We start from the raw sequence: 27,316 nt of genomic DNA on the forward strand, positions 1-27,316 counted from the left end.
CTGTTCTATGCTCCTGATAAAAAAGTATTTTTCTATTCATTAATTTTCAATGTGTTTACCCTGTAGTTCCAGAAAAAAATAATAGATGGCGCTTCGTAGTGTGACTTAAAAAATACCTCTTCACTCGTTCTATGCTCCTGATAAAAAAGTATTTTTCTATCTATTAATTTTCAATGTGTTTACCTTATAGTTCCAAAAAAAATAATAGATGGCGCTTCGTAGTGTGACTTAAAAAATACCTCTTCACCTGTTCTATGCTCCTGATAAAAAAGTATTTTTCTATCCATGATATTTTATTGTGTTTACCCTATAATTCCAAAAAAAAAAAATAGATGGCGCTCCATAGTGTGATTCAAAAAATACCTCTTCACCCGTTCTATGCTCCTGATAAAAAAGTATTTTTCTATTCATTAATTTTCAATGTGTTTACCCTGTAGTTCCAGAAAAAAATAATAGATGGCGCTTCGTAGTGTGACTTAAAAAATACCTCTTCACCTGTTCTATGCTCCTGATAAAAAAGTATTTTTCTATTCATTAATTTTCAATGTGTTTACCCTGTAGTTCCAGAAAAAAATAATAGATGGCGCTTCGTAGTGTGACTTAAAAAATACCTCTTCACCTGTTCTATGCTCCTGATAAAAAAGTATTTTTCTATCCATGATATTTTAATGTGTTTACCCTATAGTTCCAAAAAAAAATAATAGATGGCGCTTCGTAGTGTGACTTAAAAAATACCTCTTTACCTGTTCTATGCTCCTGATAAAAAAGTATTTTTCTATCCATGATATTTTAATGTGTTTACCCTGTAGTTCCAGAAAAAAATAATAGATGGCGCTTCGTAGTGTGACTCGAAAAATACCTCTTTTCCTGTTCTATAATCCTGATACAAATCGAATTTTTTTTTTTTTTTAAGTATCAGGCAAATATATAGTTGAGGAGGTAAATTTTCGAAAACATCGAATACCTCTTTAGTCATTCTATGTTCCTAATACAAATGAAATTTTTTTTTTTTCAAAGTATCAGGCAAATATAAAATTGAGGAGGTAAATTCCCAAATCATCGAATACCTCTTTAGTTATTCTATGTTCCTGATACAAATTGAATTTTTTTTTTTAAGTATTAGGAAAATATAAAATCGAGGAGGTAATCAAAAAATACCAAATATACCTCTTTAGTCATTTTATGTTCCTGATATGAATCGGTAAAATTTTTCTTTAAAAATAGAAAATCGAAGAAGTATTTTTTAAAGATTTTACTTTTCTATTTATCAGGAATATAGAATGCTAAAGGAGGTATTATTGAATTTTTTTGAAAATTAACTTATGACATTAAAATAAGTTTACTATTCAAATAACAAGAGTGACCTCGCGCTCAGTTCAAGTAAACACATTGAAATCAAATTCTAATATTAAATAAATTCATGATATGATTAATTGTTTTCAGTTATACTTTTAATACAAAATTGAGTTACGTGGTACATGTTCATGAAAAACAACACTCATATATATTATGCAGTAGATTATACTTTATCAGTATCTTCAGCTGCTTTATATATAGAGAAATATGACTTTCAATTTCTGTATACATAAAATTATCATTACGACTCATCATAAATAAATAAAATTAATTTAGTGTTACCACTATCTTTTAATTCATCTATTTTTTTGTCAATTTCACTATTCACCTTTGAATTACAAACATACAAATAACGTATTTCTGATAAGTTATCAACAAGTGTAAGTACTGCACTATTAGTGACGTTAACGCAATTTGATATATTCAATTCGATCAATTTTCCGCTGAATAGACATTGAATTGATTCATTTTTTTTTTTGCACGTAGATAAAATTGGATAAAATAATGTCTAAGTTCACCAAGCTTATCAACTTGCTTAAACCAGTTTCAAAGCACGTGTGTAAAAACCACATGACATCCCATTTTTAAAAAGAAAAGAAATACTAATTAAATTTTCGCGCTTTTTTCCGCTCTATTGAATTTAAAGATGGCCTCTCATTGGCTCTTCAGCACCGCTCATGGTTTTTTTTACGAACTAAATCCAGTCCAATGACGTATCGGACACGTAGTCGAAAGAATGCGCATGATCAACTCCAAATCATCAACACCTGAAACACACATCACATAAAAAACCTAAAAAACTAACCATTGCTTGTGAATCCGTATTTTACAGTGGCTGTGACATCTTGAAGTTTATCAAATAAAGTTCTATAATAAATAAATAATACAAAACTTTTAATAAAATGTCAGGTAAATCAAAGCCATTTACAAAAGAGGAAGAGTTGCTTCTTCAAGATTTTTCAAGAAATGTATCAACAAAATCATCAGCACTTTTTTATGGCAATGCATTTATTGTTTCTGCAATTCCAATCTGTAAGTTGTTTAATTGTTATTAATTAATTTTGACGTTTAAGTTGTCACAAATTAACGTAAATAAATGCTTTACTTTAATGCTATTTATTTCGAATAATTTAATATAAATAAGTGACCAGATAAAAACAAACAAGCCGACAACATATTGATAAATAATAACCTGATTGAATTATTAATTTGCAGGGTTGTTCTGGAGAATTCATCTCATTGATCTTTACTCAAATCTGATTTCATTTTTTGTTATTACTTTGATCAGTACATATGCACTTGCACTTGCTTACAAAAATACAAAATTCGTCTTGAAACACAAGGTAAATATTAAATAATTATTTAATCATAAATTGAATTATTAAAAATATATTAATAACATTATTATTGTAAAAACAGATTGCAGTAAAGAGAGAAGATGCAGTTGCACGTGAAATGAGCAAAAAATTATCAGAAGATAAAAAAATGAGCAAGAAAGAAAAAGATGAAAGAATATTGTGGAAAAAAAATGAAGTTGCTGATTATGAAGCAACAACATTTTCTATTTTTTATAACAATGCATTATTTTTGGCAATTGTTATCTTAACATCATTTTATATATTAAAAACATTTTCACCAGCATTTAATTACATTTTCTCAGTTGGTGCAACATCTGGACTTTTGGCACTTTTATCAACTGGAACACAGTAAAGTTAACAGAATATTATAAACTCATTAAAATCATTAATAAAATCAAAAAAATTTAACAAAGTTTTTCGTTTTTTGATTAATAAAATTAAAGTATATAAGAAAAAAAAAAAAAAGATAAAATTGAGTAATATTAATTTTGATACGAATGAGTGTAAAATGTTGATTTAAATACATATTTATTTATAATCATAATTTGTTTTGTGATATTTAATTTATTTCTCATCAAAATATTTTATATTTATGAATTCAGTTTAAAATAAATTTCAATGAATAATTATTAACTAAATTTACAATATTTTTTTGGAGTTTAAAAAGTCAGTTTTTTAATAAGCAAATATTCAACATATAATAATTTAAGTCTGAAGAATTTTAACAAGTGCTTTTTGGCATTAATAATTATTAAAAAATATTGATAATTTATGACATTGTGAAATTTTTATTAATATATTTTCAACGTATGAATATTTGACATTTTTGTTTGGTCGTTTGTCAATTTGTTTGTTATTGAATTTAAAGAAAAAAAATACTCGACAATTTTTAGATTCGATGATTCAATAAGTTGGCAGTGTAATCAACAATACACAAGCAAGTTTTAGCAATAATGACTTGTTTAAGTCTTACTGTTGTATACACGATCCATGGGGCGTTTTAGTTTCTCTATTTTTGTACATCGCAACGAGTCTTAACTTTCCTCTCTCGAAATCCCAGCATCTGCTCATTCAAAAAAAGAATTTAAAAAAAAATCAACATCATGTGCTATCAAGTAGCTAATTTTTTTACTAGTAAATTAAAGCTTTTTGTTGGTAAAAAAAATAAAATATTTAATAGCTTTAATAAAAAAATATATTACTATGCAAAAAATTATGATATAATTAAAAAAATTAAATCAATTAATTTTATTTTTCAAAAATAGCTGTGGTAGCCAAAATGATGATAAAATTTTAATTTTTAAAATTTATTTAGCATTGAGACAGCTTTGATTAAAACGAAAGAATAATTTAATTTAATTTTTCTTCATGTACTGATGATGTTGAGTAGAAAGAGGAGGTAGTGGAGATTTTTTTGTGTCTTTTCCCAGAATAGCGCAAGCGCTTTTACGATTATGTTGGATCCAAGGTAGTTGGGATTGGCTGGAACTTGATGAAGAACGCAACAGCTATACCATGAGCTTTCGAATATTACTGGGGTAACTCGGACGTGTTGAGCCAGTACGATATCAATCATTCAGTACTCGTGTTCAATAAGTTTACCAAATAATAATTATTCAATAATTAAAAAATATTAATTTATTGGATACTTTTTTGAATTTTTAAATTTTGTGGATTAATTTAATTTATACCAAGATGGTATGTCAATTTGATGATGATCTTGTAAGTCGTCAAGTTGGTAAACACACACACCACATTTATATATTTTTTTAAATATTTTTTTGTTTAACAAACAATATTACTCATTTTATGTTTTTTTTTTCATTTTTACTATTTTTTATTTCTTCGTATAATCGTTTATTTTTCACCTAATTGTTTTTCTAATTTACCTTAAATATTTCTATTTGTTTTTTAATTTATATTCTCATTAATTTTATAAATTTATTGTTAACTTAATTTTTTTTCTTTTCTTTTTTTTAATAATAATTAATTGATGTATTTTTTTTCCTTTTATATTTTTCTATTTATTCTGTATTTTTATTTTTTATTTTTACTCATTGTGAATAATTGATGTAATTAAATAATCGGTTAAACGTGTCGGTTTTAAATGTAATTTTTTGTTTCTTACACCACACTTTGAGTGCGAGTTTACCAAAAACCTGACGACTAAAAAAAAACCTTTTTTTTTCCAATTGAAAAATGTAAATAAAACAAAAAAAAATTAATGAAAAAACTAAATTATTATTGATGAAATAATTGTTAAAGAAAAAAAACATCTTATGCATCTGGCTGTTTCTATCTCTGTCTATCTAAATTACTAATTGGCAATTATAATGATGAAAAAAATTAATTAATTTCATTTTTCGATGGTCTTTTTGTTGAGAAATTATATTTTCATAATTAAATAATTAAATATATATATTTTTATTGTTATTTAGGCTGATGAACTGCCACCAGAACAAATTGCTGGTAAGTTAATTGAATAAAAAAATTGTTAATATTATTTTATATCATGTTTTTTAGTTTATTCCAAGCGTAAGTTTATTTATGTTTTATTCAATAGCTAGGGAGGCGGCCTGATTCTTGACTAAGTTTAGAAAGCTCAGTTAAGATGATGGAAGGGTATCGAATGACGATCAAACATCTGATCAAAAAAAATAAAATAAAGAAAATATGAAAATAACAATTTAAATATAAACATTTAAACTTGTGGGTTTTAAAAATTAAAAAAAAATATAATTTATAATAAATTTTATAATTAATTTGATTAATTTTTTAAAGAACAAATTTGGATATTTTAAATCAATGTTTTCCCAGCCAAATAAGTAGACTAGGGGCATTAACATCGAGTCTAAATTTGACCCAGTCGTTGTGGGCTCGATTATTTTGTGTTAAAATAATAAAACATTTTTTTTTTTATCTTTAAAAAACATAAACACATAAATTTCAAGTTACATGCTGTTTATCAATTCAGATGTTGTAATAATAACTTGAATTTTAAATGAAAAATATTTCATTTGTAATTTTTAAAATAGAAATATTTATTTTATTTTTCTTTGATAATTTGATATTCAATTTTTAAAATATAGTTTTACGCAAGGCGTTCGACAGTTTCGACAGAGAAAAAAGTGGCAGTATTCCAACTGATATGGTTGCTGATATTCTCAGATTGATGGGTCAACCATTTAACAAAAAAATTCTTGATGAACTTATTGATGAAGTTGATGCTGATAGTAAGCTCAAAACAAATAATAAATAAATTGTATAATATTGTATAATATTACACTATTAAATTTGTTTCTTGATTTTTAAATTACATTAGAATCTGGTCGTTTGGAGTTTGATGAATTCGTAACACTTGCTGCTAAATTCATCGTTGAAGAAGATGCTGAAGCTCTTGAAAAAGAACTTCGTGAAGCATTCAGACTCTACGACAAAGAAGGTAATAAAATAATAAAATATAATATTATTACCACTTGTTGTTTTGCTGATTTTCTTATATTTATTATAATTTGGAACATTGCCAATTTTAAAAATCACAACTTGTATATAAAACGACCGGAAAGTGTTTTGAATCGTGTTCAGACGGGAATAGAGCTCCAGGAATATCCAAGCTGTAAAAAAAATAAAAAATATATATTAAAAGAAAAAAAAGAAAATAAAAAAATCTTGTACGTTTCAACGACAAGTGCGCAGAGCTTTTGATTGTCGGCTTCAAGCCAAATAAAAGAAAAAAATAAATAATATATTTAATTTCTTTTTTCTATGACGTAATGATGAAGCTTTTAAATTTTCTTGATTTTTTTTTCTACCTGAAAAATAAGAAAAATATTAATATATTATTAAAAGTTGTTGTATTTTTAAATATACGAGTTCAATGTTCATGATAGGTGGTCTTTTGCAGTTTGTCAAAATGAGTTAACGCTTGTCAAGATGTCAGGTCACACAACTAACAACAATTAATCTTTAAAATGCATTTCTAAAATTAAATAAGAAAATACGAAAAATATATATACATATTAATCTTTTAAATGTATTTTAATTGGCATTATTTTTATTTAAGGAAATGGATATATTCCAACAACTTGTTTGAGAGAAATTCTTCGAGAATTGGATGATCAATTAACAGATGAAGAATTGGACATTATGATTGAAGAAATTGACTCTGATGGTTCAGGCACTGTTGATTTTGATGGTAATAATTTTAAAATTAAATTAACTATTATTTCTAGTTTAAAACTTTTTTTTATTATCTTCAATTCAAGCATTAAATAAAAATTTATTTATGCAACAATAAACTATCTATTTTTTTTTTTATTATTAATCATTTTTTTTCTTGTTAATATTGCGAAATTTTTTAAACGTTCCAAGTTCACGTTCACGAACTTGGCAAATAGATCATTTACTTTTAAACACTAATAAAATTAAATAAAAAAATATAGAGAGCATTAAATTATTATTAATTTAAATTTGTGCTGATAAATATTTGTTTATAAGTTTTTTTTTTTTTTTGCGCTCATTATATCTAATAATTTTATAATATTTTATTTTTCAGAATTCATGGAGATGATGACAGGAGAATAGATAAATGTGGCATTGCTAGAAGAGCATTTTTTTTTTTATCATAAAGTTTTTTTTTTTTTTTTCCTTCAACTTTTTTTCTCGTTTTACTGATTGATTGCATCTTATTTTATCGATCTGCATCAGACAATCACTTTCGTACACATTTATTTTTATTACATTTTAGGAAAATTGTAATTACAATATTATTTGATGGCATTATTTATTATTATTAAAAACCTTTCACAGATAAATCATTCTAATTATTGTATTACTATATTTTCTTTGTATTTTTTTTTTCTTTTTTGATTTTAAATCTCTTTATAATTTCAGGAATTTAAGTGTCTAATTTATTTCCCATCGTTTAAACTATTATCAGGGTAATTCGAAAATTTGTGCATAAAGCTTTTCCTAATGTTTTTAAATCTGGAGAAATATTTCCACCAAATAAATTATAATAAGAAAAAAAAATATAATACAATCTATTTAAATTTTATATGGCATCATTTTTAAAATCATTGATAACGCTAAATAATTTACAGATAAACATTATCGGTCATTAATAGAGAAGGTAAAACGTTTCTCTAATTTGCAATAAATTTGTGTTTAACATTAGATATATAGACTAGACAAAATTTTCTATCACAATTGCTATATTGTTTTTTTTTTATAATTTAATTTATATATTAATCATTTAATTGTGTCTGACATTACTTTTTAATTAATTAATTAATTTAACTGCATCAATTGAAAGAAAAAAGAAATCTATCTAAATTTTTATGTACAATAATTAAATCTTGGTCCAAAAAATGAAACTATCAACTGATAAAAATATAATCACTAGTTTATCGCGTTCACGTGAGTTGATAATAAATAAACTAAATTTTCATTAATTAAATTAATGAAAATATATATAAAATTAAATAATACGTTACGTAAAATTCAAACAAGTGTTTGCAGATCATCATCTTCAACCTCCCTGTACAAGGAGGATGACAACAAATGTCACATTTTAAATAATGTTGGAAATTCATTGCTTATTTCACGAATTAATTGTTGATCACCTTGACTTTCAGTTCCTTCTTCACAAAAAATTCTAAAATAAAATCAATACATTATTAATACCTTCAATAAATTATTTTCTATTAAATAATTTACCTTGTAAAACATTTAAGTAGATCTTCAGATCTATGACGGTGATCATCATATCCAGATGTTCGCAATACACGTCGACAAAGTTCTAAATATAATCGTCTCTGTAAAAAAAGAATATTAATAATCAATTTTAAATAAAAATAAAAAAATACCATTTAATATTCAAATTTATTCACCTTATCACCTGGTGGAATATCAAAAAGCTGTCTCAAGACAATGTCAATCAATACTTTAATATCATTTGTATAAAAAAGCGATGCTGTTATTTCGTTTTCAAATAAATCAATAAATAATTTTAAAACTGAATGTGGTGGTGCTGGTTCATGATCAAAAATTCTAACAGGATCCTCTGTAAAAAAAAAAAATAAATAAACAAGTTGATTTATCACAGCATCAACATCCAATAAATCAATAATACCTTCTCGATTTAATAAAAACAGCAGCTTTTGAATAAATGTATTTGCATTTGCTCGTTCTTTTAATGCATTCAAAACAATATTATTATCATTATTTTTAAATTGTAAATTATATGACAATATTAGATTTAAAAATAAATCTGGTATTTGATCATCAAGATCAGTGTCAGGTGGTTCTTCAATCATGTCAAATAAAAATGATATAAAATCTGGACCAAGTTGTTCAATGTGTATTATTGGCATTGATTCACCCATTGAAAAAATCATCGTCATAAGTAATGATGAGTAATTTAATTTTGGCACATTTCTTGGATTACTAATCATATCACGTGCAAGTTCCATTGGTAATATACTATTTAACATAATTGTAACAATAATTTTATCAAGTGAACACATAACGCCAAATGATTGTAATAACAATTGACGTATTGTCCATCTTGCTTCCATTTGATAATAATCAATTAACGTATCAATACCATTATATTGATCATTTTTTAATGCATATCTTGATACATTTGCATCAGCATTTGTTAATATTGATGTTAATTCTTTGATGTATTCAACAATTATTGATTCATCTTCATACAACATCCAGCTACGTTGTTGTGAATCTTCTTTGCATGATGTTAATTCATCAAATATTATTTTTAATCTATTAGCATCGTGAGTTTCTTCAATACTTAATTTTGATACTATCATTGGTTTTTCTAATTGTTGTAATACAATATCAAAGTAATGACTTATATTTGATGGAAAAAAATCTTTTAAATTACTCACAACAACAGTTACTGCTAATTTCGACATGTCATAACTTAATTGAGTATTTTTTCTAACATCATCAAGTATTTTATATGCTGCATGGGAATCAATTTCATCAAGTTTCTGTTGTTGTTGATTTGATGTATTATTTAAATTTGATGATGATTTAACTGGTGATGGTGATGGTTTTTTATTTTGACGAAAATTTGGCTGACTATAAGATTTTAAAAATTCATTATTATCTGCTTGTAAAGTCTGAGATATTTCTGATGATGTTTGCCGTAATAATGATGGTCTACGATGATCATTTGACAAACGACGTGGTATATTTTGATCAGAATTTGTCATTGAATTTTTACGTTCAGGTAATACTGGAGGTATGTCATTTTTATCATTTTCATACAAATTATTTTGTTTTGATGATAATTTAATTGGTGGTAATGATGATGTACTTGTTATTGATTTATTATCACCATCTGTTTTTGGTATTGTTATTGTTGATTGTGCTGTTGATTCTTTAATTGGTGATGATGATGTTGTAAATGTTGGTGGTAGTGGTGCTTGTTTTTTTGGTTTTTTACTAATTTCAGCTTGACGTTTTTTTTCAATTAAACGTTGTAATAAATCTTGTTTATCAATTGATAATGGTGCACCTGGTTTAGCAAATTCACTTTGTAATTTTTCAATGCATTCATCAAGAAAATCAATCATAAAATGTGGCTGTACTTTGACAGCTGTCACGTAATTCGATGGTATATAGCCAAGTTGTCCATGCTTGTTGACAACTTGCCACCAATTTCTCTGTTTAGTGTTTGATTGATGAAGAATGAAATGATCATTTTCAGTGAAACTAAGAGTCTTTGCAAATGTGGCCTTGAAATCATACAAGGCTTTGAGCATCTCATAATTTTCTAAAAACATATGAACAGTTTAAATTTCTCAAACATATAACTATTGATTATTTGAACAACAACTTTATTTAAATAGATAATTATTAAACTTTAATAATATAAAAAATATTCATTTTTTACTTACCTAACCTAATATAATTGTCATCCATGATCTTTATTGACAAATAAATAAATAAAAACAAATAATATAATATCCTGGCAACGCCCAAATGAATATTAAAAAATTAACTCTTTACATCAAGAATAAGGATAATAATTTTCATGCTCTTATTTTACTTTCATTTTTAGTCTAAATAAAAAAAATAAAACACATGACATATAAAAAGTCAACTCTTACAACTGGTTTAGAATGATAAAAATTCATAAACGTTAACTCTGTGCTATTCAATTGGCAAAAAATATATATTTTAATTGCAAATACGCAGACTCAAACATTACAAGTATGCAACCGCCCTTTTCTTGCTCAAAAAAAAAAATAAAAAATACAAACATTATTACAATATTTTTATTGATATTTTTATTATCATTATCATATAATTTATAATTAACATTGCATAATTATTCATTTGCAATAGTAAATTTAAAAAATTCAAGATAAAATTGTTAATTTAAATTAATATACCTATTTACAAAAAGCAAAAAAAAGAAAAAAAAGAAAAGAATAGTCTAATTTTTAAAATGATTACTGTGATGAATCATACATTCCAACACCAAATAATAAATTTCTTCTTGAAAAATGTAACGTCAATAGTGGTGAATTTTTAGTTGGAAATGTACGTAGTAAATAAGACTCTGGTGTTTGTTTAACATCTGGATTGTGTGAAACATTGACATCTTCAAGACTCATTTCATCAGCTAATTTTGTAAAGTCCCACAACTTAATTGTGCAATCTAATGATGCTAAAAAATAATAATAATAAGACATATTATAGACATATACATTAAGTGAATTATTGAATGTAAATAAATAATTATTTACCTGATGCTAATATTGTACCATCACGACTAAATGTTAAAGAATGTATTGTACTTGTATGACTTAATAATGCAGCAATTAAATGTCCATGTGCCAAATCCCATATTAAAACTCTATTATCAGCACCAGCCGATGCTAAAAATCTTCCTTCAATTGAAAATGAAAGTGCAAATATTGGTGCTTTATGTCCAGTCATAAGTCTAACTTGATTGCCAGTAACACAATCCCATAATCTAATAGTCATATCACTTGATCCACTAACAATATAATTTGAATTTGGATGAAATTGTACAACATCAACATCTGAATAATGTCCAGCAAATATTCTCAATGGTTGATTTGTATCAGTTGCCCATAATCTTGCTGTTTTATCATGTGAACCACTTGCAAAATAATAACCATGTGGTGAAAATTTAACAGACCATACTGGATATAAATCACCCTTGTAACAAACAACACATGTCCATGTATGTAATGACCAAAGTCTTATTGTTGTATCCTCAGAACATGATAATAATAATGTTTTATCTGGACTAAATGATAAACCATAAATTGGTCCACTATGTCCATGTAATGTTCTAACTGTTTCAGCTGTTTTATCATCCATCATTCTAGCTAATACATCATCAGCATCAGAATTAACTGTTTCATCTAGCTCTTTAGCACTTTTCATTGCTCTAAGTTTTTGTGGTACCAATGACCATACTTTAATTGATGAATCACTAAAACCAATTGATAATAAACTTGAATCTTCAGATATTTCAGCAGTTGTAACTGTTTGCATTGAATTTAATAGTGTATAAAAACATATTGATGGAAGACTATCTGGACCAAGTGATACACGTTTTAATTGTTCACGAAATGCTTTTTGTTTTTCTTTTTTATCAGCGTCTTTCAAATTTGGTAATGGCATACGTCCAATTGGTGGTGCATTTGGATCAGATTTTGTTTTTTTTGAATATAAATTATCTTTTTTAATTTTTTTTTTCTTTGGTTTTTCACCATCTTCTTGTTTTTCACCGTCTTCTTGTTCTTTTTCTTCAGCTGGTGGTGTACATTGTATATCTGGTTCTTTTAATAAACCATAATATACTTTTGGTTTATTATCTTGACGTGTTGCTTCACCAACAGTTGCACCAGATGTTGCATCAATTTGTTGTTTATTTCTAGCAACACCTTCATACATATCAAAATATAAATGTTCTTGTATTATATTTGATAAAACACTGTGTTTTTTTTCATGTGTATGACGTTTTAATATTGACAATGTATCTCGTGATATTCTTATGATAAATTGATTTGATTTAAAGGTATCTGTTAATTCATTTCCTGCCATTTGTTCACGTGTTGTTACAGTTGATAATCTTTTTAAATTTGTTTGATAATATTCATCTAATGTACCACCAAATTTATTAATAAATTGTTGAGCTTCTTTTGAATGATTATTATATACTAACTCCAAGTACATGTGTACCAATACTGGATACAATATCGTTCCCAATTCATGCTAAAATTTATATTATTATTAAATTATTAAAATGCACTTTTAAGGCGTGTATTTATCTGTTTTTTTTTTTCTAGAATTTTATTTTCTATTTACCTTGTAAATATCGAGAGTACCCTCGACAAATTTTTTTAATTCACTGTAAGTTTTTTCATACAGAGCTGGATCACCCTCACTTTTGTATGCAGCTAAAACACTAGTTACCTCAGAATCACTTTGTTGACTTTCATCATTTTGTAAATCAACCAAATTTGCTTCTTTTTTAAATAACTCTTCTGTACTCTGATAATTAATTAATAAAAATTATATTAATAAATAATTATATTTAATAATTATATTAAAAATACTTAATTAATAGTTGTCAACATTTTGTAAATATTGTTGTTGACAATTTAACTAGGTTATGTTTCAAGATATATTTAGTTTATTTACCTTTAAATTGTGCTTTCTCAGTACTTGAAGTACTGCTAACATTGTACTTTTATCATCCATCTTATAAATATTATTTTAAATACACACGATTATTATCAAGATTTAATTATAACAAATTGTTTTATAAAATTTGTGTGATATATCATGTTATTAAACTTTTGCAGTGTGTATATTCGCCATATTCGCTTTTTCGTTTTTTTTTTTTACCACTCGTGACGCTTCTGTAAACACAAATGTGATTGGTCTATCAGCACAAAATGGCTCCGCCAATCATTTGCTTTGAGCATTAAGCGCGTTAATTTGAATTATAAATTTTTTATTTTTGAATTTTGCTTGATGACAATTAATAAAAATTAACAATTTAAAAATATACTTCAAAGCTGTTATTATTAATTTTAATTAAACTTTGGTGTGAATAAATTTATAAATTAATTTCAGCATAATTTGAAAACTGTCGTTAAGTTTTTACAATGATTATCTAAAATTCCGTGTAGAATCTGACGTTATACTCTAATTTATGACTGTATAAATATTAATAGACTAACATGTTACTAGCGCACAACAATAAAACAAATACTCGAATTATAAAGATAAAAAAATTATCACCATAAATGTTATAATACAATTTACATATACAATGATTTAATCAAAATTGATAAACGAACATTTAGCTATCAGCACGTCTAACTGATACCGAAATATGTATCTCTTATAATTTTACATTTAAAAATTAAATAGACTGACGAATTACTCAGATTAATTTTGACAATACAAAAAACTAGTCGACATTAAAATATTAAATACAATGACATTTATTTTTATAAAAAATAAAATATTTTCTTTGAGTGTGGTTTTAATATTTTTCGTATTGGGTAAGGATATCAATAAATAATAAATTAAATAATAATAATAATAATAAATAAACAAATTATATATTATAAGCTTGATTAAAGCTTGATCTAACTAAAGTTATTTTTTTTTTCACAGTTATAAATGGAAAGGATTCAAAAAAAATTAAAGGTGGAAAAATTGCTGCAATTACAGATGTAAATTTTCAAGTCTCTGTACAATTAAATGGCAATCACATTTGTGGTGGATTTATTATAAGTAAATATCACGTTCTCACAACAGCAACTTGTGTTTCTTTAAATCAAAATGTTGTCTATGCAAATATAAAAATTCGAAGTGGCTCAAATTTTTTAAGCCAAAATCGTTCATCAGACGTTAGATTTCATGATGTTTCTTTTCTTGCTATTCATCCTGATTATAATATGTATGATTTTTGGGCCAACGATATTTGTCTAATCAAAGTAACTACATAATGAATATATTATAAAAATATATTTTATTAATAATCAAAATAAATTTTTTATACTCGGCAGATTGCAGAAGAAATGAAAATTAAAAGATGGAATCGTGAGTCTGTACTTTTATCAAGAGAATTTAGCATATATAAATTTTATTGGATCAGTGGATGGGGTGGAAATCCTGGTGCTCATTCACCAGAAATAGTGCCAACCGATCATCTTCGAAAAATTCGTATAATAACTTTAAGGTGGTCTAAGTGTGTAAAACTTTTTCAAGTAAATCTCAACAGAAAACAACATTGTGGCAGTTCAATTCCCAGGACATTCCACATAACTTTGGTAAATATTTTATTAATAGTAGGTATAGTTTAAAACAAATAATAATTTATTGATAAATTAAGGGTGACAGTGGTAATCCTGTTTTTTCAAAGAGAAAAATTTACGGACTTGTTTCTGTTGTATCAACGCTAGAAGATGCACCAATTCTATTCACAAAAATTCCAAGTTACACTAATTGGATTTATGAAACAATGAATAAGCATTGAATTTATATTCGTCAAGTCTATTTGATTATTAAATAAAAAAAATATCCCAAGGCTATAAAAGTAGTTTCATTTTTATTATCTTACTTAAATAATAATTTTTTATCATTTGCAAGTTTAGATAAGAGAATTAATTGATAAACATTATATTTGATTTGTTATATACTGAAAGAAGATTTTTAAATTATTATATCTGGCTATAAGTGTATTTGTGATGAATAAATAAAATAAAAAAAAAATGTAATGAATTTATTATGTCTTGACAAGTTTTTTAATAATGATTTTACGTTTTCTTTTTGCTGCCATAGAATTATAGAACTTGGAGTTGACGAAGACAAAAAAAAACCGCTCCCGGGTGGGTTCGAACCACCAACCTTTCGGTTAACAGCCGAACGCGCTGCCATTGCGCCACGAGAGCCGATTGATGGTGAAGAGGAATCAAATTTTCAACTAAAAAATAATCTCTGTTATACAAGAATTATTAAATTGAAAAAAAAAAATTATATCATCAGCCTAATGATTAACTGAATTAAAAAAACAAATGTTAAGCCTGGTGAAAATATTTCTCCGTTGTTTCTTTACTTTTACCGCCTTTATCTTAAAATGATCCAGGGACGGAGATATGGCGAAGAATGAGTTCTTTTCGGAAAAAAGTTGGACAAATGGTGGAGAAATATTTCCACCAGGGCAACTGAAGACAATTATTTTATTATTTTACAAATGAGCTGGCGAAACTGGTGATTAATCAATAATTTTATTTTGTTTCTCGTGATTTGTATTGAAATTGAGTGCGAAATAGCCTACACTGACGAATCTTTTTTCTGTTTTTGGTATTGATGATCTCATACTGGTTTTCTTGGTGTAAAAATTTTCCGTGATGTACTCTAATCCTAGATGGTTAAACGAAACCAAAATAGAGTTACCACGTGCGTTATTTTGTTCAAAGTTTTTTTCACAAAAAAACGTGAATATCTATAGACCTAAATCCAAGAAAAGCTTAAATTTTCGGTTAAATATATGATTGAACAAAAATAACCGTAATAAAAAGTCATTTTCAACACCATGGTTGATAGTTTTATTGTTATTATAATAATAATGTTATGCCACTAAAATTATCAACCATGGCGCCGGAAAATACTTTTATTACGGTTATTTTTTTTAAATAACCAATTGTTGAAATATTTGAATTAATAACTAAAATAATATTTGTTTGAAATATAATTTTGTATGAAATAAATTTAAATTGCCCGGGTAAAATTAAGCCCTATCTGCCATCTTGATTTTAGATTACCATGTTCACCACCAAAGCAGCACGATACTGAACTAAACATGCACAGACCTGCACATTGTTTTTGTTGTTATGCAAATTTTGTGAATTGTTGTTAGTAAATGTTAGTAAAATATTGTGTCATTTCTTTGTTGTCAAAATAAATACCTAAATAATAGCAAGTTACATTTTTATTAAAAAATGAAAAACAACATGAAATTTATGATACTCAAGTTGAATCGAATTTATAATACATAGGAATTATTTTTTAATATAAATGTTGGTTACTGATAAATTCATCTGAAGCTGAGGTTATAATCACATCATTATTAAATTAAATAAAAGTATTACAAACATAAATTGTTGATAAATATAATAATTAAAGTGAATAAGCATTGACAAAATGTTAAAACCTAAAAGATTACGTAATAAAATAATTGGAGATAGTGGAAATCGTAGAACTTCTTTGATGGTTAATTTGAGTTATGAAAAATCAACAGATGCTAATGACAGTGACAATAATAAATCAGATAGTTTTAAAAATATAAGTGGTAAAGAAGAAGAGTTGAATAAAAAATGTGATCGTTTAAAAGAAGCAATATTACAAAAAACTCGTCAAATATTTGATAATAAAAATGATTTTTGTTTAAAAACAGCAACAATTCTAGAACAGCCATGTTCATCAAGTTCTGATATTGCTAAATTTAATCATTTTAAGACTCCAAAAAATCATGAAGCAAAAGAAAATAATCCAGGTAATTCACAAGAAATAGAAAATAATAAAACAAAGGTAAATAAAAGTCCAATTATAACAAGTTGTTATGATAAAAGTGACACAACAATTTTATTACCAAAGCTAAGTTCTAGTAGCAATGACATTAGTTTAGGAAGACCTGTAATGTCTTCAACACTTATTGATGATGATTGTCAACCTCGAACTCGTTCAAGGACAATTAAAAAAACAAAACTCTTACTAGACAAAAAAGATGAACAAGTACATGAAAAAGATGAAGCTACTATTTCCAAAAGAAGAACAATGCCTAAAATTAAAAATGTACAAACTTGTTTCATAGCACTGGATCGAATTGGAAAATTAAAAACAAATGAAGCAAGTAAAAACCTCGTGCAAGTGTCAATGGACTTGACAGAAATGCAAAATAATATTTGTTGTGATGATGAAACAAAAAAAGAAAATAATCATGATGTATTAAGGGATTCTGATAAAATTGTAAATGAGTCGTCAAATAAAACTGAGTTACATTCATCTCTGGTAGTTGAAACGTCAATTGTACCCAGTGAAAACTGCTCTGATAATAGTTGTCAAATAATCAACAACAATAATTCAGTATCAGTTCAAACATCTTTGAAGGAACCTGTTGCAGAAAGTGAAAGTAGTAATGAAATTATTAACACAAGCCCAGTCTTAAAAAGACAAAGTTCTCTTCGAAGTCAATTAGAATCAAGAAGCTTTAAAAGAAGTAAAATTATTGAAGAAAAAATTAATAATAGTAATAAAGATTTGAAGAAACCATCAGATACAATTATCAAAGAAACAATTACAGAAAAACAAAATGAACAAAATGAGTTGGATGATACATTTAAATTGTATGATACTTCTCCATCAAAAAATAAAGTTAGAATTGTTGATGATTCTTCATCAGATTATTGTGATGATGAAATGAGTGATAGAGATGCCAATGAAACACATGAAAATTCAACAATGAATAAAATAAAAAAACGTAAATTATTTAGTCAATTTTATGCAGAAGATATTGCAACAATAAGTCCAGCTTTGGGTTGTCAAACACCAAAAATAAATAAAGCATCACCACGTATTGTTAAAAGAAAACGTATGAGACGAAATATTGCTGGTAAAATTATTGGTACTCAATTATTGGGTACTCAAGTTAAAAGTCAAATGGAAAAAAAAATAACTAATAAAAATGATGAAGTAAAATGTAAAAAAATTAGCAAAAAAACACAATCACAAGATGATAAAAAAATAAAAAAGAAAAGAAAAATTGTTAGTAAAAAAATTGAAATTAAAAAAGTAATAATTAATCCAGAATTATCAAAAATTTTTGATAATTCAGATATTGAAAGTCAAAAAAGTTTTAGTGAAAAATCAAATAGTCAAGATAAACGTGGATCAATGAATAATTTTATGGAAAAAAAAATCATTCAAACTAAAGGAAGAAATTATAAAATTGAAAAAATAATAATTGTTGCAACTGGTTTATCAAATAGGTAAAATTATAATTAATTTTTTTAATTTTAAATTTATATTAGTTAACAGTTGATGAAATAATTTTTTATTTATATTTTAGAGATAAAGAATTTGTTAAAAATGCTGTTAAAAAAATTCCTGGTGCTAAATATGAAACATCAGTGACTCGTCAAACGACTCATGTTGTATCTACTGGAGTTCGAACGATAAATTTACTTCGTGGTATTATTCGTGGATGCTGGCTGGTAAATCTGGCATGGGTTAAAAAATCATTGGAAAACAAAAAATGGTTAAACAGTAAAAACTTTGAACTTGAACATTTTTCAAAAGCTGTTGAGGTAAAAATAAATCAATTCATTTTATAATTTAAATTACCATCATATTATTTATTGACTTATACTTGAATGTTTTTTATTCAGGAAAATCGAAAAGAACGACAAATACTTGGTGAATTATACGTGCCAGAATTATTTGCAACATGTGGCTTAATTTACATTGACCCAGTTACAAATCCACCAAGAGATACTCTAAAAGAGCTTATTAAAATTGCTGGTGGTTGTGTTATTGATAATTTAAAAAAAGCTAAAATTATCATTGGCCCAAATAACACAAAAGAATCATGGATACTGGATTCAATAACAACTGGTGAGCTACAATTAATTGATAGTTATCAAAAAAAAACAAAAGTAAATTAAGTTAAAAAAATTTATAAAAAACAAATATAATAAAAATGTTTTATTTATCAAGATATATTTTATATTTAAAAATCATAAAAAACAATTTATTTATAAATCGAATATATATTGAAATATATTTCTTATTTATATTCACGTATTTTTTTCTTTGATAATATGATAAATAAATTGAGAAAAAAATAAAAATGAAGTATTATATACATTTATAAATAACGAGTTAAAAATTAAATAATATAAAAAATTTATAATAAAGGAAATTTTGTTGTTTGTAATAATATTGTGTAAATTTTTCTTTTGTTTATTTAAGCATATATTAGAATATTTTAAATAAATTTTATATATGCATGGAAGTAGATTTATATACGAGTAAAAAGGGATAAACTTTGGCTGGTTGGTACAACGTCTCGGTTGGTACTTGAGTTGTCAAGTGGAGTCACAATTCACAGGGTGTTGGTTGGCTATCTTTTTACGAAAGTGCACCTTTACCTACACCCATCTACTGAGTTGAGAATGTACCCTCAAGGGTTGTTCATGCTTTCACATACAAAATCCATTGAAACACTAAAAAACTTTTACTTTTGCAGTAAAATTAATCCAACATTATTTTCATAAAAAATATAATATATAAAAATAAATAAAATTAATTATTGATTATTAATTTTTATATAATAATTTAATTAACAAAGTATATTTATTTTTAATAAATCAAGTCTATAGATTTGTAAAAAAATTTTAAAGAAAGAAAAAAAAAAAGTTTAAAATCAGACTTTACCCCTTTTTTAAGTGAAATACATAAAAATTCTAAAGTATTCACGATAGAGATGATATATAAATGATGAAATCGACGGCAAAAAACCAAGCTTATATTCACACGAATCCCGAGGCTGTTATCATATTGTATTCTACATGTTTTTCCTGCAAAAAAAGGGAAAAAAAAAAAATAAATAAACATAACGATAATAAAAAAAATACCTAGGAACTCGTGTATTTCCATTAAGTAAGGCAAGAAGGTTGTACTATAAGCAGGGCGTGCTTTTACCATGATTAGTACGCGTCGAAAATATGAGGGCAAGCAACGAATGCAAATATGGATGTTTTTTATTATTTTTTTTCTGTTACTTTTTCACACATTATGTACGAAGAAATTTTTTTTTTTTTCATGTTACATGGTGCACTCGTCTGAGTTTGAATTTCATTGTAAAATTTTCCTATACACATGTTTATCATTATTATTATTGTTAAATGTATTTTTTTTCTTTATTTTTGTAATAATGATTTCTGTGGAAGAATCCTTCGAACCGAATAACTTGGATGGCTTCATTGAGCGTTCATTTAATCTGTCTTTTTTTTTTTTTTTTCGTGTCATCTACTCAAGTTTCTTGACAAACTATATAGATGAATATAATTACAATGAAGAACCTTGTTTACCTTTAATGTTCATGTTAAATGGTAAATGATAAAAACACGTGTCATTTCCAATCGATTGAACATGTTGACCCCTAATTTAATACCCAATTTTAGACTAAAATCAATTCTTTGAAATTTATACATGTATAAACCTACTTAGTCAAAATTTAAAAGAACAATTTTATTATAATTCTTTGAAATTATATTTTTGGTTAAAGGGAGAAATATATTTTTTAATAAAGCAAGCAAAAATAATTTTAAATAAAATACAAAAATAGAATTGCATTTATTAATAAATGTACTTTATTATATATATATATTTTTTTTTCTAATAATATTAAATGTTTTGTGTAAATGGGATTAATGAGTTTTTCGACTCTTTGTTACGAAAAAAAAAAAATAAAAAAACAAGTTTCAATATAGAATAAAAAAGTTTTTTTAAATCAAGTAATTTGATACATCCAAGAAGGGTGCGGGTGTAATCGACTTTTAAAATGAAGTTAACGACTATTCTTTTATTTAGAAGAAAAAAATTTAAAAAATAAAATGTACAAATACAGAGAAAAAGAAATATAATGAGTACATGCGACAGAGTCAGCAAACTTTCTAACTGAACAACGTGTACTTGACTCTTATTCTTTTTTCCGACCATAATACTTTCCATTGAAATTCTTAACGTTACATTTCTCCTCTGTGTTCTCCTCATCTTCATTTATATTTTTTCTTTTTTTTTTTTTTGTGTCTTGCATCCCTTGAGAACGTCTGTATACAAATGAATCTTTACCATTTTACAATATATAATATAAAAATTTATGCTCATAGCTATTATTTTTAATTTGAAAAAAATAATTTATCTACTAAGTATACGCATGTCTCGGTGATTTGTTAATGATTCTAACGAGATCGTTAAATTTTACCATGTGAATTTTCACATGTATATTTAAAATTATAATTACGATAAAATCATACCACAAGATTTGTAAGTTTGTAAAACTTTATAAGCAAATAGATGTAAAAAAAAAAAAAAAAATGACGATTGACTTTTTATAATTATCTGTCATTTAGATCAAAATTATTATTTATTACCTTTTCGCTTCAAAATTAAGAGTACAAAATTAATATTTAAATTATGCAATCTCATAATGATAACAACGGTGATAAAAAAATTGTAGACATAAATAAATCAGAACGATTAATGCATTTAGCAAGAGAAATATTTAGATTGGAAATTAAACAACGTCAATTAGAAAATGAAAAATTATTTTATAAAAAAAAATTTGAAGAAGTTGTTGCACGTGGAATAGCAAAATTTAATTCAAATCAAATTCCTGAAATGAATAATTTAATAGAATCAACGTCAGATAATATAACAGATGCTGATAATTCAACAAATGTTGACATTTGTGAATTTTCAAATGTCATTGATACTGATAATCCGTCAAATAATTTAGAATGTTCTAAAGTCACAATTAACAGCAGTAATTCGGAAAAAAAACGAAAACTCATACGACGAAAAAAAAAACAAGATTAGTCATTTGTTTTTTTATAAAACTATTTGTCAGATAATTTTTTTATTTTCTAACCATTTATTTTTATAATTATTTAAAATTAAATTATCAAGTTGAGGATAAATAAAATGGATGCTAGATGTGATCCAAGTGAAAATTTAGATATTAAATCAGTTAAATCATTGAAAGTAAGAGATCACAAAAATCTCAGCGATGCTGAAAGAATTGAAAAATTAGAAAAAGAGGTATGAACATAATAAAAATAATTAGATATATTATTATAGTTATCAAATATGATTATATATTAAATTTAAACAATTAATTATCAGGTCACTACTCTTCGCAATGATTTCGACAGAGTAAAATGGGAACAAGCAGTCACTGAGACAGCCATTGGACGTGCTATAATACGTGGATCAGCATCATTGAATGAAGCTTATGGATTAGTAGGAAAACCACCAAAACGTAATCAACAGATCGAAAATATTTCAGCACAAAAAATGCCAATGGTTACCGGTTCTGACAAAAAAACCAAAGACAGTAATAAAAAAGTCAAAGACGAGTGTGGTGGATTTACTCTTGGATAATTAAAAAATTTATAACAAAAAAAAAAAAATCACTAATTAAAAATTCATAAGAATAAAGCATAAAAAATATAATACATATCGTTAAAATACTTCAGGTAACACCAATTAGTAACACGAAATGTAATTTAATAAAATTCAATCAATTAAAATTATTATTATATATTTTTTAATGTTCATTAATCCACCATAAGTATATAAATTTTTTTTTTTGTTTCATATATTTGCAACATCAGCAATAATATTATACTAAAATATAAAAAAAAAAAAATCTCATTAATATTTTTTTGCTTTTTGATGACTTGTATTAACAAATGATCGGTGAATTTAATTACAAAATGTTTTAAAGCATGTTGATTAAAAATTTTTGCATATCGTGCAATTAAAACTCAACATTTACAGTTTATTTTTTTTTTTTATATATACATAAAAAGAAAAAAATAAAATAAATAAATGTGTATGAAGATGAAAAAAAATGAAGAAAAGAAAATGGAAAGAAAAGTTGAAAAAAAAAATAAAAGCAAGCTAGTTCAAATGCTGATGATACCTTTGCGATATCTTAGTGCAAATATTAGAACTGAGTAGTTGCATACTGTTAATGTTTGTCCAATGTTTTCATTGAAATGGTTGAGGTAGGTCTTAGATTGCATGAGCCATTTTCTGTGACCAGTCAGATGTTGTCTTTGAGATATGTTCAGCTGTGGATTGTGGTCGTAAATTACTCGATTCAACGGTTTAGCTTTAGCTCTTGTAAGGTGGTCTTTTCTATACAAACTCTAGTAAGATGCTTTCAATTACTTTTTCTAACTTTTTTTCCTTATCATATGACTATTATACCAACAACTATGTTTGATAGATAAGATATAAATTCAAGTTGAAACATAACTTTAATATTTTCTTAGTGGCTCTTTTTCATTTTCATCATTCAAATATCCACAGGTTGATAATAAATCATATAAAATAATAATATAAATATATTCAAAATATAATTTGCTTTTATTTTATTTTATTTTAATATAAAAATAATAGAAAAAAAAAGGGAAGATTTTTTTAACACTAACGAAAAAAAAGGGTTGGAAAAAAAAGAAGAAAATATAAAGAAAAAGAAAGAAATGAAGAAAAAGAAAAAGGGGAATAGCAGGGAAAAGCCATCAGCCGTGATAAATAAAACGTTAGTACTACACGTATTCTTTTTTTTTTATACAGTAGAAAAGTGAAAAAGTGTAGGTGAGTATTTTTTTTTTTTTTGCTTTTCATGCACTTGATCTCATGCCAGAAGGATTTTTGGCACGAGATAAACAAGGATGTGTACACGTGCTACAGTTGTTGGTCTCAGTGATATGAATTCACGTATAGTAATATAAAATTAAAAAAAGAAAAAAAAAAAGGGATTACATATGTATGGTTAAATTGTATACACCACCAAAGTTTTTAGAGTAAAAACTCACGCACATACGCACTCGAGAAAAAGAGTTAAAACAAAGGCGACCTGCCAGTCTCTTCAACCCCTTTATTTATTTTTTTTTTCTTCTATTTTTACATGTACATGATATAGTCATTCTCCCTTCTCATTTTGAGACATAAAAATGTCACTATTTTGTATTTTTTAAATATTTTTCTCATTTTCCATTCAACAAATCCATCATCACTTGAATTTAAAATTTTATATACACAAATTTAAAATATCCTTAATTAATTATTATAAATAAAATAAATAAAAAATATTAATTTAATTATATAAACAATTTAATATAATATAGAATATGAATTAATTAATTAATCAATGAGTTAATTAAATTTTTCTCATGATATATATACAATGAAATATTAAATTGGTATAATATTAACCAAAAGCGTTTGTTGAAATGATCAGGTAATTAAAAGCCCACTGGCCAAAAGCTTTTGTCGAGGCCAGGCCTCTAGCCGCAGGGAACCAGACTAGCTTTTAGTATATATTCTCATGAGAAATATATATATATGTGTTTATATTATCATTTTATATTTACTTTTAACATAAAATTATTATTATTATTATTTTTGAATAATATATTGTATGGAACATATTAAAAAAAAATGATATCCTCTATTTTTATTAATTATGATGTTTTTAAAATTAATTTAAGATATTATTATTGTTTTTTATTAGCACAGTTTGTAATGTGCTATGAAAAAACTAATGATGTTTGAAATAAAAATTATATTCTAAAATAGATTTTATATTTTACCGCAAATAAAATTTTAAATATATACTCTACTTTTTTAGTAAAATTAACTTAATATGCATCAGTATAAAAAAATTTGGTCCTGAGTAATCGAGGTATCGTTAATGGCAAGAGTATACAAAGTTACTGTCTTATTTAATGGAAGTTTATATTATAGTTATAGGCTGTTGTTAATTTTACTTGTGTATAATATATATATTAGATGTTTAGTTTACATGCACTTCACAAACATTGTACATAGCTAGGGGATATAGTACCATGAATTCATGTAGTCTTGAGGGTGTTTAAAGGTGACCCCTTCTCTTGTTCAATACATCTCATGTACTTGTACATACTTGCTTATTTTTTTTCTCAATTTTTTTTTTATTTTTCCCTCTTACTCTTTTTTTTATTTGTTGTTTTTTTCTATACATACTGAACACTACCACAATTAAAAAAAAAAAAAACTATTATTCAAACTTTAAGAGTAGCTCGATGGTGAATCATGTCGCATACGTCGCATGTTTCGACAACGTGGTTATAACACAAAACATCTGTACAAGAGAGATGTGACATAAAACAATAGAAAAAAAAATTTGCCAATAGCTTTTATACATGGCTAAATAGAAATTTATTTAAAAAACCATTTACAATCGATCTAACTAGGCAAATACAATTTTTTTTTTCTTCCACCTCTAAAAACCGAACAAAAAAGAAAAAGCCAATTAATTTAATTAAATTTTAATATGAGAGTATATGCTTGTTTCGTTTCATTTTATAGAAAGTTTGTGTGTCAGGTTTACGAGGACCTATTTCGATAAAAATGAGACATTTGTTTTTTCATTTATTTTATTCTTATCACTTTATCATCATTTTTTTCACACAATAAATTCTTTACATACGATATTTCTATATACGTATAAAGAAGACTTTGTTTAATATCAGAATGGGACGATTGCACATTCAAGATGAATGGGATTTTGATAAAAGAGGGGGCAGGAAAAATTAAAGGGGGAAAAAGGTCTTGGTTCCCCCTGTAAAAGGTACTGGTGTAGTTGGATATATAAGAGGGGATCAAAAGTGATCCAGCTATAGAAGAGAGATGCTGGGAGAGAAAAAAGTTTTAGTAGTATTATTGTGATACAGTGAATGCGTGTTGGATGATGGCAGTACACGCCAGTCCACGCGCAGCCGCCGTTTCATGCGCATCAAAATTTATATATTTCTAAGATATCATATTATCATGTACCCGTGTGTTGCGCGTGCATTACCTGTATGCATTTGTTGTTATACCGTTATGCATCGTATACGAGAGCCCGCGAAAATATCATCATACTGTTGAACCAACTTCGCGACAGTCATTCAATATAATTTTGAAATCTAAAAATTTTTTTCTTATCAAATTTATTTAAAAAATTTTCAAACTATTTTTGTACTATTAACATTAAAATAATAAAAATTATATTGTTTTTTATTTTTTTTATATTGGCAATTTGGTTATTTTTTTATTGATGAAATTTTTCAGTATTAAAATTGTAAATTAATTTGTTTAATTTGTTTTTTTTTATACTTAAAGTTCTGTTTAATTATTATTTGTTAAGTGTAATTTTTTTATAAATAATTTGAATTGTGAATTTTCATTTATTTTTTAAAAATTATCTTTATATTTTTTTTTTAAATTGTGAAAAAAGTGTTTTTTTTTATTTTTTAATTTATCTTGTTGTTGAAAATATTGTGCGGTTTTTTTTTTTGTGGTGATTATTTTTTATTGGATTGGTTGGGGTTTTTTTTTTATTGTTGAGTGAAGTTTCTTTTGATTTTTTAAATAGTTTTTTTTTTACGTTCGGAAAATTGATGCTGGATGATTTTTAATCGTCGTGATTGAAGGTCGGATTGAGAGACTGCGATCAAAGGATGTAGACACCACTGCCTTACGATGGTACGTGAGTCTTGTGCAAATTACCCGGAAGTTTAACAGGGTATGTCTTGGTTTGACTTTTAAATTTTTTTATTTTTTATTCAATTTTTTTCTATAATTTAATATATTTAAAACTTAACTTTTCATGCTTAACTTCTTATATCATTTCTTTTTAATTAATTCAACATAAAGAAAATAAAAAAAAAACTTTTTTTCTTTAGACAGCTTTTACC

General features: G+C 25.5%; 7 protein-coding genes and 1 non-coding gene across 9 annotated transcripts in view; 5 read left to right on the top strand and 3 right to left on the bottom strand.

Annotated features, from left to right (window-relative positions):
* The first annotated feature begins 2,091 nt into the window (after positions 1-2,091).
* LOC122855378 (translocon-associated protein subunit gamma) lies at positions 2,092-3,259 on the top strand. The gene is made up of 3 exons (XM_044156683.1): positions 2,092-2,388; positions 2,572-2,699; positions 2,776-3,259. Exons 1-3 carry the CDS (start codon positions 2,259-2,261, stop codon positions 3,064-3,066), a joined length of 549 nt encoding a protein of 182 aa, XP_044012618.1. The 5' UTR covers positions 2,092-2,258; the 3' UTR covers positions 3,067-3,259.
* Positions 3,260-4,189: 930 nt separating this feature from the next.
* LOC122855382 (troponin C, isoallergen Bla g 6.0301) lies at positions 4,190-7,486 on the top strand. 2 transcript variants are annotated; one of them, XM_044156687.1, is made up of 6 exons: positions 4,190-4,436; positions 5,153-5,183; positions 5,804-5,947; positions 6,037-6,156; positions 6,778-6,909; positions 7,270-7,486. In XM_044156687.1, the coding sequence occupies exons 1-6, from the start codon at positions 4,410-4,412 to the stop codon at positions 7,296-7,298; spliced, it is 483 nt and encodes a 160-aa protein (XP_044012622.1). In that variant the 5' UTR covers positions 4,190-4,409; the 3' UTR covers positions 7,299-7,486. The 2 variants fall into 2 exon arrangements, with proteins under 2 accessions (XP_044012622.1, XP_044012623.1); XM_044156688.1 differs by having other exon boundaries at positions 4,213-4,412.
* LOC122855380 (NCK-interacting protein with SH3 domain) lies at positions 7,315-10,908 on the bottom strand. Its single transcript, XM_044156685.1, has 5 exons — positions 10,640-10,908; positions 8,848-10,515; positions 8,606-8,778; positions 8,433-8,530; positions 7,315-8,370 (listed from the first exon to the last, which is right to left on the bottom strand). The coding sequence occupies exons 1-5, from the start codon at positions 10,662-10,664 to the stop codon at positions 8,280-8,282; spliced, it is 2,055 nt and encodes a 684-aa protein (XP_044012620.1). The 5' UTR covers positions 10,665-10,908; the 3' UTR covers positions 7,315-8,279.
* A 101-nt stretch (positions 10,909-11,009) lies between these two features.
* On the bottom strand, positions 11,010-13,608 carry LOC122855381 (transcription initiation factor TFIID subunit 5-like). Its single transcript, XM_044156686.1, has 4 exons — positions 13,428-13,608; positions 13,092-13,277; positions 11,495-12,998; positions 11,010-11,415 (listed from the first exon to the last, which is right to left on the bottom strand). Exons 1-4 carry the CDS (start codon positions 13,485-13,487, stop codon positions 11,198-11,200), a joined length of 1,968 nt encoding a protein of 655 aa, XP_044012621.1. The 5' UTR covers positions 13,488-13,608; the 3' UTR covers positions 11,010-11,197.
* A 2,014-nt stretch (positions 13,609-15,622) lies between these two features.
* Positions 15,623-15,694, bottom strand: Trnan-guu. The gene has a single exon. It is a non-coding gene; the product is annotated as a tRNA-Asn (tRNA).
* Positions 15,695-16,672: 978 nt separating this feature from the next.
* On the top strand, positions 16,673-19,494 carry LOC122855379. Its single transcript, XM_044156684.1, has 3 exons — positions 16,673-18,790; positions 18,871-19,108; positions 19,190-19,494. Exons 1-3 carry the CDS (start codon positions 16,947-16,949, stop codon positions 19,463-19,465), a joined length of 2,358 nt encoding a protein of 785 aa, XP_044012619.1. The 5' UTR covers positions 16,673-16,946; the 3' UTR covers positions 19,466-19,494.
* A 2,941-nt stretch (positions 19,495-22,435) lies between these two features.
* Positions 22,436-23,116, top strand: LOC122855383. Its single transcript, XM_044156690.1, has 2 exons — positions 22,436-22,625; positions 22,710-23,116. Exons 1-2 carry the CDS (start codon positions 22,509-22,511, stop codon positions 22,965-22,967), a joined length of 375 nt encoding a protein of 124 aa, XP_044012625.1. The 5' UTR covers positions 22,436-22,508; the 3' UTR covers positions 22,968-23,116.
* Positions 23,117-26,334: 3,218 nt separating this feature from the next.
* LOC122855384 (kinesin-like protein CG14535) overlaps positions 26,335-27,316 on the top strand; it is a 164,593-nt gene continuing 163,611 nt past the window's right edge. Inside the window, exon 1 of the mRNA XM_044156692.1 lies at positions 26,335-27,144. The gene's annotated coding sequence lies outside the window, so the exon portion shown is untranslated. The remainder of the gene's footprint in view (positions 27,145-27,316) is intronic.

Source organism: Aphidius gifuensis, linkage group LG4 (genome assembly GCF_014905175.1).
Source record: "Aphidius gifuensis isolate YNYX2018 linkage group LG4, ASM1490517v1, whole genome shotgun sequence".
Classification (NCBI taxonomy): Eukaryota; Metazoa; Arthropoda; class Insecta; order Hymenoptera; family Braconidae; genus Aphidius; species Aphidius gifuensis.

Bases quoted from the DNA above. Each gene is read 5' to 3' on its own strand.
- LOC122855380 (XM_044156685.1), bottom strand. From the start codon at position 10,664: ATGGATGACAATTATATTAGGTTAG. The intron at 10,516-10,639 runs GTAAGTAAAAAA...ATATGTTTTTAG, and splicing joins TGACAATTATATTAGGTTAG to AAAATTATGAGATGCTCAAA. The intron at 8,531-8,605 runs GTGAATAAATTT...CTTTTTTTACAG, and splicing joins ATATTCCACCAGGTGATAAG to AGACGATTATATTTAGAACT.
- LOC122855383 (XM_044156690.1), top strand. From the start codon at position 22,509: ATGGATGCTAGATGTGATCCAAGTGAAAATTTAGATATTAAATCAGTT. The intron at 22,626-22,709 runs GTATGAACATAA...ATTAATTATCAG, and splicing joins TTGAAAAATTAGAAAAAGAG to GTCACTACTCTTCGCAATGA.
- LOC122855382 (XM_044156687.1), top strand. From the start codon at position 4,410: ATGGTATGTCAATTTGATGATGATCTT. The intron at 4,437-5,152 runs GTAAGTCGTCAA...ATTGTTATTTAG, and splicing joins GTCAATTTGATGATGATCTT to GCTGATGAACTGCCACCAGA. The intron at 6,910-7,269 runs GTAATAATTTTA...TTTATTTTTCAG, and splicing joins AGGCACTGTTGATTTTGATG to AATTCATGGAGATGATGACA.
- LOC122855381 (XM_044156686.1), bottom strand. From the start codon at position 13,487: ATGGATGATAAAAGTACAATGTTAGCAGTACTTCAAGTACTGAGAAAG. The intron at 12,999-13,091 runs GTAAATAGAAAA...TATAAATTTTAG, and splicing joins GTACTCTCGATATTTACAAG to CATGAATTGGGAACGATATT. The intron at 11,416-11,494 runs GTAAATAATTAT...ATTATTTTTTAG, and splicing joins TGGTACAATATTAGCATCAG to CATCATTAGATTGCACAATT.
- LOC122855378 (XM_044156683.1), top strand. From the start codon at position 2,259: ATGTCAGGTAAATCAAAGCCATTTACAAAAGAGGAAGAGTTGCTTCTT. The intron at 2,389-2,571 runs GTAAGTTGTTTA...ATTAATTTGCAG, and splicing joins TGTTTCTGCAATTCCAATCT to GGTTGTTCTGGAGAATTCAT. The intron at 2,700-2,775 runs GTAAATATTAAA...TTGTAAAAACAG, and splicing joins AATTCGTCTTGAAACACAAG to ATTGCAGTAAAGAGAGAAGA.
- LOC122855379 (XM_044156684.1), top strand. From the start codon at position 16,947: ATGTTAAAACCTAAAAGATTACGTAATAAAATAATTGGAGATAGTGGA. The intron at 18,791-18,870 runs GTAAAATTATAA...TTTATATTTTAG, and splicing joins GCAACTGGTTTATCAAATAG to AGATAAAGAATTTGTTAAAA. The intron at 19,109-19,189 runs GTAAAAATAAAT...TTTTTTATTCAG, and splicing joins ATTTTTCAAAAGCTGTTGAG to GAAAATCGAAAAGAACGACA.